Source organism: Salvia hispanica, chromosome 4, assembly GCF_023119035.1.
Source record: "Salvia hispanica cultivar TCC Black 2014 chromosome 4, UniMelb_Shisp_WGS_1.0, whole genome shotgun sequence".
Lineage (NCBI taxonomy): Eukaryota > Viridiplantae > Streptophyta > Magnoliopsida > Lamiales > Lamiaceae > Salvia > Salvia hispanica.
In genome coordinates, this window is record NC_062968.1 from 15,822,390 (window position 1) to 15,833,629 (window position 11,240).

General features: G+C 32.4%; 1 protein-coding gene across 3 annotated transcripts; it reads right to left on the reverse strand.

Annotated features, from left to right (window-relative positions):
* Nucleotides 1-6,178: 6,178 nt before the first annotated feature.
* On the reverse strand, nt 6,179-7,788 carry LOC125217977. Of its 3 annotated transcripts, none has more exons than XM_048119562.1 (4): nt 7,682-7,788; nt 7,408-7,514; nt 7,197-7,294; nt 6,179-6,910 (listed from the first exon to the last, which is right to left on the reverse strand). In XM_048119562.1, exons 3-4 carry the CDS (start codon nt 7,286-7,288, stop codon nt 6,391-6,393), a joined length of 612 nt encoding a protein of 203 aa, XP_047975519.1. In that variant the 5' UTR covers nt 7,289-7,294; nt 7,408-7,514; nt 7,682-7,788; the 3' UTR covers nt 6,179-6,390. The 3 variants fall into 3 exon arrangements, with proteins under 3 accessions (XP_047975519.1, XP_047975518.1, XP_047975520.1); XM_048119561.1 differs by having other exon boundaries at nt 7,367-7,514; XM_048119563.1 differs by having other exon boundaries at nt 7,405-7,514; nt 7,682-7,782.
* Between the last annotated feature and the right edge of the window lie 3,452 nt (nt 7,789-11,240).

The following is an 11,240-nucleotide window of genomic DNA, read 5'->3' on the forward strand; positions in this document are numbered from 1 at the left end:
GCCCTGTGAGAACATCGAGGGGTGTACCCTGAGAAAGCAAGAGTGTTATGATATCCATTAGTGTTAGAGTAGAGGAATCATTAGTGTTAGAGCAGGAATCTCTTGAACATTTTATCACTTATAATGAACATTTTTGCACATGTAATAAATTTTTATAAACATAATAAACATGTAGGGTAACCCTTATAATGAAATTATATGATAATGTATTCCTACAAAGGGCGTTCATTGATGTACATAAAATTTATTACAATGCATAAAATGTTCATGATTTGTAAGAATGAGTTTGTATTTTCCTCCAATTGGGGGTTTGGGTTCGGAAATCATCGGACTTCGAAAAGGGGTGCTTTCTTGGGGGGGTTGATTTGTGGAAGAACAGGGGGTGGTTCATTTCCCAAAAAAACAACCTTTTTTATTATTCCTTAAAAAGTAAAAAGGAAAAAATGAGTTAAAAAGAGAAAAAAACCTCGTTTTCGAGGATCCCGAGACCGGGTAGGGAAGCACTTCCTTCCTACAAATCCAAAAAGGCTATTAGTATTATACACTTTGGCTAACAGTCTTGTTTTTATTTTTTGTACTATTATAAGCACGACAAAATTAAAACACATCGTATGTGACCATTGACTATTGCAAGTGTTAAGGTATAAAGTTAAAAAAGGGAAAAAAAAGAATTGTATGGTTAGGAAAAGACATAATTTCATATCTTTTTCTTTTTTTTTCAAATGTGGTTTACAAGTATTGCACAATATTGCGCGTGCGAGCCAAAGATGGCGGCGCGAGCTAAGACAAATGCACAAATATAAGTTAAAAAATGAGGTTTTTTTTTCAACTAAAAATAAATAGAACCAAAAATGAAGATGATGAAGAAGTGAGAACCAGGTGGTTGTTCTCAAAGCCTGAAGAGGGTGAAATCCTCTTTGAGCCACCGGAATCTTCACCAGAGAAGCCTTCATGATTTGCAGTTTGAAAATCATGAGTTGGAAAATAGGCTTCACTATCATTCCAAAAAAAACTCGCATTACTATCACCCATATTTAATTTCTAATTAGCTAGCTTGATGTTGATTTTGTTGTGTGATGAATGCACATATGTTGCTGTTGGTATGGTATATATAGGCAGAGGGCGACTAAGGGAGTGAGAAACAGGAAGAGTTGAGAGAAGAAAGCAATGGGCTCACTATTTGACTTAAGATCATGAGCCAACAGCATTTTTGTGGTGGTAATGAGTAAATAAAAACTAGGGATATATATTGCTCTCTCTTTAATTATTGCTACCGGCTGATTTTTTATTTTGCTAAATTGAGATAAATATATTATAGCTAGTGAAAAATAAGTGAATTTATATGAGTTGTAGTTAATTTTCTTAAATTTTAATAAAATTATCTTAAGATTAAATAGGGTCAATTTGATCATGTGATCGAAGGATTATTTTTGAATCAGTTGTCGTGTATAACGTCATGGTACGGAATGGGATTGTCGTGTATTGTGTCATGGTACGGATGGTTTTAAATCATATGAAGTGTACATTTATGTTGCGTGCCGCGACTCATACGAGTTACCCTTTCATATTACTGTACCAAATAAAAATAAGAACAGTAAATTTATTCTTATAAAAATGGATTATATTTTTTTTCTGATTAAGTTGATAGGTAAAATAAGAACTATAAACTTTTCTTATCAAAATTGATTATAATTCATTGAAATTATGTTGATAGGTAACACTTATTTCTTTTATATATTTTTCATTATTAAATCTCATTTTTGTTTAATTGGGGTTCATTTGACCCAAGGAACTCTATTCTTTTCGAGGTTTGCCTCGTAAATTTTTGTTGTCATACTTTTACTTTAATGTATATTATTTTCTTCAAAACTTACTTTATATTTAATGACGGGTCCTTCTTCTAGATGTTAGTTAGGAAGTGAGAGATTTTAAAATTAAATAATCAAACTTTATTTATTGAATTTGTTCAGTAGATATTAAATTTTGCTTTTGCTTTTATAAAATAGCAATGTGAAGTAAATGATGATAATGCGTATTAAAAAAAATTTAAAGAAAAAGCATAAAAGATCTAAAAATCTGTATGACCTCACTCTCCCCTTTCTATTATTTGACTTAATTTGATTGGTTCAAATTTTAAAAAATTAAATAAATATGAATGAAGAAAATTAGTGGAATTTGACTCCTATTTTATATATTAATTTTATAGTAAAAATGAAATTAATCAGTGGAATTTAATTCACACATTTATATAATATAGTATTAATTTTATAGTACAAAGTTAAATTAATTAGTGGTCTACCAAATTTATTACCAAAATCAATAAAAAGGAAATGAGACATGTTTTCATGCATGAATAATGAAATATTATTATTGTACATTAAAGGTACGTACTTCATCCATCTGCGGTATAAAGTCTTGTTTTGTACTCACAGTGGGTTTGAAAAATATGAAGGAAAACGGATGGAAAAAGTTAGTGGAATGTGAATTCAAGTTTTATTTATAAATTTTACAAGTATAATGATTTAATAGTGTGTAAAGTTCATTAAGTTGTGAATACTATATACTCCTCCGTCCGAAAAAATAATCTCATTTATGGACTACACGAGTTTTAATACACAATAGGTAAAGTGACAGAAAGAGCGAGTAAAACTGGATAAGTATGAATACAGAGAAAAAATGAGTAAAATGTTTCCATAAATATTAATTGGACAAATTTAGCGAACAAATCAAAATAAAAATTGAGACTATTTTTTTAGTAAGTAAAATTTATTTTCGCCATTTCCTGTAATATTTTATTATAAAATAAATTTATTTATAAATTCTATTACAGTTACACTTTAATTAATTTAAAAGAATATTTAAAATAAAATTTCATATATTCTAATTAAATATGCGAATAAGCCTTTTTGTTCTCTTTGTCATTTTTCTAAATTAGAATATTTATATTTATTTTTTTTCATTAAACCATTCATTGTAAATAAAAATAAATTATTTTACTAGTGTTATTACTCTGGATGATTACTACTATTTAAAAAGAAGGTTCTTTATATTATGAATAATTTAGTTTATGTTATCTTCATTTTATTTGAAATGAATGTTCATATGTATTTTAAGAAATTTACTTCAACTTTGGCAGAGTGTATTATCTTTTTTTTAAAAAATCATCTTTAAGTTCCAATCAGTTGACTTTAAAAGTCCAAATTGAATTAATCCATTATAGACAATAGATTCTGTAATTAGATCTTAATTTGTTTTTCTTAATATTTTGTTTTACAAGAACGAAAAAATTCTATAAACTTTACTACTAGTATTTGTTAAATAATAGCTACATAAATATCTGTTATAAACAAAGTAATGAAACAAAATATAAATGAAAACAACATTAAAGAAATTACATTTGTTAATAATTTAGCTATATGAATATTTATCAATGAATACAAATTCAAACTGAAAAGGCAAATGAAATCAGTGTATGAATGAAAACCAAAATAAATTGAAAAGGACAAGTCAAGTTTATTTGTCAATCAAACAAATTTATAAAAAAATACATAATAAAATTATAGTAATTGAATTGAATAGGATAATTGGGTATCAGTGAAATATCGTGATGGGCCAATGAATTTTCACAAACGTTAAAACAATAATATTAAAATTGTTATGATGAGGCAAAAAAAGCTTTCTACCCGTAGGCTACTGATACCGAAACTATTATTATCCACTAATACTATATTAAACCGTATTTTGGGGGTAGTTGTACCCCTTGTCCCAGTGTGCATCCGGCACTGGCTTCACGACAGCGTTATCTAAGCGACATCGACAATGATGATCCGAGACAACGGGTACAAGACCTCCAGGCTCCACCGCAACTTCGAGAACGGTGATATGTGACAACAGGTTCGAGACCTACAGCGACGATTGGCGCGACTCGGTGAGTGTCGGGGGAATCCAACCCGATGAGGTCTAATGTGCCAGAGCGTCGTTGGATGGACAATCCATTATTCTTTACATCTTCTGATGCGGATGAACAGTCGACGAATAGTAATAGCAATATTTTTCGATGCCGGTGTATGATTACGACGAGGATATATTCTATAAGCTCCCCGAACCACCGAAGAATAGTACTCCTTCCGTCCCCAAAGAGTATGAACTATTTCACTTTTCGTTCATCTCTAAAGAGTACGAACTTTCTAATTTTGAAAAATTCAAACAACATACTACCTTTATACATCATTTTATTTACAACTTATATCATTGTCATTAACACCTATACCATTATAATAATGTGGACCCAACTATCCACTAACATTATTTCCACTACCCTTTCTCTTTCTCTTAATTTCCCTTATTTATTAAAACTCGTATGTCGATGTCGGTGTATTATAAGCCCGTATACGAACGAGGATATATTCTATGAGCTCCCTGGAATGATGAGCAAATTTTCGTAAACTTCCGTAAAATTTGACGACGCTGCCGAAGAACGAGGGTGTTGTTGTCTATGACAATGAGGAGTACCACGAGGCTGAAGGAGGAAACCACCTCATGGGGTTCATGTTTGGGAATGTTTATTTCGGTGATGGAGCTAGGGCAACAATGCTTGTCAGGGTTAATGAACTCTCCGATTCCGTAAAAGTGACAATATGGAGCCGAAGGGTCGCACTGTAATTAGTGTGTACACAAAGTCTACAAATTCAATTCCATATATTTAGTTTATTTTACCAAACATATGGTTTGGAATTGAACTAGTCCAATTCAATTCCATAGAATTTGAATTTCAATTCCAATTCCAATTCCATTTACCAAACCGAGCCTAAGTGAAAATGAAAACAATTTCACGTGGATGCATGTTTGTATTATCTCTGAATTGTGATTATGCTATATTTTCAAATTATGAGAATTAGAAGTCCATGTATTTAATGATCAAATTTAAAATTCGTGCAAAATAAAAAATACTCAAATTTCTTGTGTTACCTAATAAAACTATACCCATTTCTTTTTACAAAAAATCAATTGTTAATTACAAGTGCATACAAGGTGGCTAAAATTTTGTGTCTTCACGAGTTATATCCAAAAAACAATGTATAATATTAATAATATCATGAAAAAAAAGAAGAAGAAAACAATGGAATCTGACGATCTGATATGTAATTGATTACATGCATTATCTTAATACTGACCGTGCACTAATATTTTATACTCCCTCCGTCCCACTTAAAATCCAACATTTGAGAATCGGCACTTGATTTTATGTAGTGTTATTTTGTGAGTTAATGAAGAGAGAGTAAAGTAAGAGAGATGAAAAAGTAGAGATAGAGTTGTTTCCATTTAAGGAAACGTTTCATTTTTAATGTGACAATCAAAAAAGAAAAACGTTGCATTTTTTATGGGACAGAGGGAGTATATCAAATAAAATTAGGAACAAAATTTAATTGGATTATGGGTATATAAATTATAAATCATATAAAAATGAAGCATGTGCAGCCTTTGTTAGAAAGAGTTTCCAATTGAATGCACAATATATAGGAATTGAAAGTGACAGTGATAACTCACACACACAAACACGCACATGTGTGTAATAATAACAGTAGTGTTGATTTATTGTAGTTTTTATCCAAAGAAAGAAATCAAGATTAAGAGTCACACATTCCTTGACTATGATTGCGAAAGAGATAGCTGATTTGATTCTCATTTCTTATATTGGTCATCAACTCTCAAATTGGAAACCAATGTCGGCTCATGAACACTTTATTATTCATGGTATGCAAATATCATTGCCAAAGAGATAAAATTATTAATGGACAGTTTCATGGTTGGTGGAAGTGTGACGAGGGTTGCTGGCGCCCGCTTTCCCGTCGGCAGTGGTGTGTTGAGAATTACTGGATTTGCACGATATAGTTGGGCAAAATATTTCATTCATAAAAACATGTGTTAATGAAATAGCCCTATTTATAGATTAAGGACCCTAGGGTTGGTTCGACGTAACCTAGACATTCTGGAAAGAACCAACAAAAAGAAAAAACGAATGGAGCTTATAGTTTGGCCCGACTCAACAAGGAAAATAAAATAGTCCAAAAATACTGAAATAACTAAACATGGAAATAAGTACTAAAATAACTTGCTACTTCTACTTTCCGCTGTAATCCTGATATATCTCGGGTGGTTTGATATTCTTTCGCGGCCTCAGCTTCCTAGTGCCCGGCAGATCCGCCTTGTCTTGCTCCTCCACCGGCCTGCTTGCATCGGCCGTCACTTCTTCCTCTGCATCTAACTCCGGCTCTTCCTCATTCCTTGTGCCCTCTCCGGCTGTCATCGAGGCACATTGTCCCACCCTCCAAAGTGTATACAAATCAGCACATACAATAGTCCTACCAAACGCAGCTATTTGTATCACTCTCACTCCCATGGCGGTATGTAAAAATTGGGGGAGGCGGAAGTTTCACCGGGAAAGGGAGGCAGAGAGTTATCGGCGAAATGGTGCTGCCCCATTAGGAGAGTTTGAACATCCATCATGTTGAGGCTCGGGTCAGGGTAGAGCTGAGGTTGAGGGGGCATCATCAACTGAGCACTCATACTGGGATCAAATCCCAGTGCATTCACATTGTATTGAGGCTGTGCACCAAACCCCAACCCCAATCCATTGTTGGAGGGTGCTGCAGCCACCCCAAAGTCAATCATCCCTCCATTTGGATAATAACCAGCCCAAGATGGTGTCCCCACGTCCATTGTTGGTAGTGGAGGATACGGGTAGCTGTTGAAGTCGAGCGAGAAAGGCACGAACATGTCCGGATTGAAAAATGGAGAGGCGTGGCTTGGGAACGGCATCTTGGCCAATGCACACAGGCGCACATCGGATTGCAGAAGTTTCTCGCAGTGTTTGTCCAGCACACCTGGTGAGAACATCAGAGAGTGTATCCTGAGAAAGCAAGAGTGATGTATGATATCCATTAGTGTTAGAGTAGAGGAATCATTAGTGTTAGAGCAGAGGAATCACTCGCGAACATTTTATGCACATTTTATGTAATGAACATTTTTGCACATATAATAAATGTTGTATAAACTTATAATAAACATGTAACGGACTATCCTTTATAATGAACATTATATGCATAATGTATTCACTACAAAAGGGCAGTTCATTACATGTACATTTACAAGTGCATAAAATGTTCGTGATTTGTAAGAATTAGTTTGTATTTTACCTCCAATTGGGAGCTTGGCCTTCTGTGAAATCATCGGACTTCTGCCAAAGGGTGTGCTTTCTGGGCTGAGGGTTGATTCCGTGGAAGAACATCGGGAGCTGGTTCAGAGAGAGAAGAAAATGAGTTTAAGAGAGAGAAGAAAACCTCGATTTCGAGGATGCCGGGGAGACCTTCGGGTAGGGAAATCCTTATGGCAGAGATATCAGACCACGGTATTTCGAGCTTTCTCTTGAGAGCTCCATCAAGCACCTCCCACACCATTTTGCGCTTCGCGTAGTAAAATTTGGTGGTGACGTCGCCTTCATTCTTAGTCACCATCTGCATGGCATGAGAGAAAGAGAGAAAATATGAACAAAGTTATACAGATGAATATAAAAAGTGAGTAATAAATTGAAAGTAACTTTCTAAATTTAGTATGTTACTGACTTTTTTTTTTTAATAGAACGAGTATTAGCTAATATCATCATTAATTAATTTCTACATACCTCCCAAATTCCGATCTGGAGGTGCATTGCCGGGAAATTAGAAGCCTTTAATTTCTCCGGAGATACATATTCCTCCACTCTTCTTCTCGGCATATCCTTACCGGGAACGGGGCGCTTCCCTGTGTTCAAACTCATCTGCACCAGATTTAGGAATGATGGAGTTTTACTCAGGGTCAGCCCAAGAGGGCTTGATTGGGATGAACTCTCTGCACTTCCTTCCTACAAATCCAAAAAGGCTATTGATATTATACACATTGGCTAACAATCTTGTTTTTATTTTTTGTAATATTTTAAGCCCGAAAAAATTAAAACACACGTGATCGATATATTTCATCTGGTATGGAATCATACTCGACCATTAACTTTTGCAAGTATTGTATAAAGTTAAACAAAAAAAAAGGGAAAAAAGGATTGTATGGTTGGGAAAAGACATAATCTCATATCTTTTTTTTTCAAATGTGGTTTGCAAGTATTGCACAATGTCGCGCGTGCGAACCAAAGTTGGCGGCGCGCGCTAAAACAAATGCACAAAAATAAGTATAAAAAATGAGGTTTTTTTTTTGGTGATATCTTATTTCATCTAAAAATGAATAGAACCAAAAATGAAGATGATGATGAAGGAAGAACCTGGTGATTGTTCTCATAGCATGAAGAGAGTGAAATCCTCTTCAAGCCACCGGAATCTTCTCCAGAGAAGCCATCATGATTTGCAGTTTGAAAATCATGAGTTGGAAAATAGGCTTCACTATCATTCCAAAAAACACTCTCATCACTATCACCCATATTTAATTTCTAACTAGCAAGCTTGTTGGTGATTTTCTTGTGTTATGAATATACATGTTGTGGTACGGTATATATAGGCAGAGGGCGACTAAGGGAGTGATGAGAAACAGCAAAGAAAGCAATGGGCTCACTGTTTGACTTATGATTATGAGCCAACAACATTATCTTTTGGTGGTAAAGAAAACATAAAAACTAGGGATATATATTGCTATCTCTTTAAATATTGCTATCGGCCAATTTTTGATTAGGCTAATTTGAGATAAATTTATTATAATAGCTAGGGAAAATTTATATGAATTGTAGTTAATTTTCATAAATTATACTAATAAAGTTATCTTAAGACTAATTGAGGTCAATTTGATCATGTGATCGAAGGATTATTCGAATCGGTTGTCGTGTGTATCATTATGGTATGGAATGAAGTTGTCGCGTATAGCGTCATGGTACATAATGGTTTTAAAACATATAAAGTGTACTTTTCTGTTACTTGTCGCGACTCGTAGGAATATTACCCTTTCATATTACGTGTACCAAATTAAAATAAGAGCAATATATATTTATTCGTATCAAAATGGTTATAATATTTTGAAATTAAGTTGATAGGTAAAATAAGAAGAATAAATTTATTCTTATCAAAATTGATTATAATTCATTGAAATTATATTGATAGATAACACTTCTTTCTTTTATATATTTTTCATTATTAAATCTCATTTTTGTTTAATTGGGGTTCATTTGACCCAAGGAACTTTAATGTATACTCCCTCAGTCCCACTTTAGGTGTCCCGATTTATCATTTTGGGGTGTCCCACTTTAGGAGTCCCGATTGGAATATTCCATAAATGGTATTAGGTCCCATATTCCATTAACATTTTTCCACTCACATTTTATTATAAAACTAATATAAAAAAGTAGGGACCACATTTCCCTATCTTTTTTCACCAATTTTCCTTTACATTTCTTAAAACTCGTGCCGAACTCAACTGGGATTCCTAATGTGGGACGGAGGGAGTATTATTTTCTTTAAAACTTACTTTATATTTAATGACGGGTCCTTCTTCTAGATGTTAGTTAGAAAGTGAGATTTTCAAGTTAAATAATCAAAATTTATTTATTGAATTTGTTCTTTAGATATTAAATTATGCTTTTGCTTTTATAAAATAGCAATGTAGAGTAAATGATGATAAGGCGTAATAATTTTTTCTTAAAGAAAAAGTATAAAAGAACTAAAAATTTATGTGACCTCATTGAAGAAAAAGTCTCTCTCCTTTCTATTATTTGACTTATTTTAATTTGGTTCAAATTTTAAGAAATTTAAATAAATATGAATGAAGAAAATAAGTGGAATCTGACTCATATTTTATATAAATTTATAATAAAAATGAAATTAATTAGTGGAATTTAATTTACACTTTTATATAATATTAATTTTATAGTACAAAGTGAAATTAATTAGTGGTCTACGAAATTCATTACCAAAATCATAAAAGGTAATGAGACATGAATTCACGAATGCACGAATATTATTATTGTACATGAAAGGTACGTACTTCATCCATCTACGTGGGTTTGAAAAATGTGAAGAAAAACGGATAGCAAAAAATTAGTGGAATGTGAATTCAAGTTTTATTTATAAATTCTACAAGTATAATGATTTAATGGTGTGTAAAGTTCATTTACCCAAAATAGAAAAAAAAAAGTAAATAAAAATTTTAGTTGTGAATATTCGAAAAGCCAAAATGTGACATTTTATCGGCAGGTGAAGGGAATACAATATACTCCTCCGTCTGCAAAAATAATCTCATTTATGGACGACACGAGTTTTAATGCACAATTAGTAAATTGATAGAAAGAAAGAGTAAAAGTGGATAAGTATGAATATAAAGAGAAAAAATGAGTAAAATGATTCCATAATTAATTGGACAAATTTTAGCGACAAACCAAAATAAAAACTGACACTATTTTTTTGACAAAGTGAGTATTAAAAATGACATTTTATATGATCAAAAGTGATTAAAGTGACGGTCTTTTCAACAAATGGTTATTGATTTAATGAATGACTATGTCGGATTATGTCGGATTTGACTTGTGCTAACCGTGCGCGCATTGCGGCCCCTCTTTCGGTAAGTAAAATTGGATCATGTCGGATTTGATTCGTGCAAAAGTGTGCGCATTGAAGCTCATTTTTTGGCAAGTAAAATTGGATCATTGTTGGATTTACCCGTGCTAACGGATGCGCATTGGTTCTTCTTTCTTAGTAAGTAAAATTTATTTTCTACATTTCCTGCAATTAATATTTTATTATAAAATAAATTTATTCATAAATTCTATTACAATTATTTAAATTAATTTAAAAGAATATTTAAAATAAAACTCCAAATATTATAATTAAATATACCAAGCACATACTGCTCGGGGTTCCAAATACATAATTATGTTAATATGTAATACAGTAGAAACTAAGATTTAAAATTAGTAAAACATACTGTTTTGACGTTTAAAAATTAACAAAATCTATGATAACTTTGTCTATCCAATTAGATATGTACTTGGTAAATATGATATAAACTATCCAATATTTACCGAACACATGGGTTGTGATGCAGTTATAGAAGACAAGACTTGGAGGCTTAGGAAATTATATTCGGGTTTTATTTATTTTCTAGTTAGTAGAATTAGTGATGCAGTTATATAAGACTTGGTGGCTAAGTAAATTATATTTTAGATTTAATTTATTTCCTATTAATAGAATTAGTAGAAGGAAAAATATTCTTTT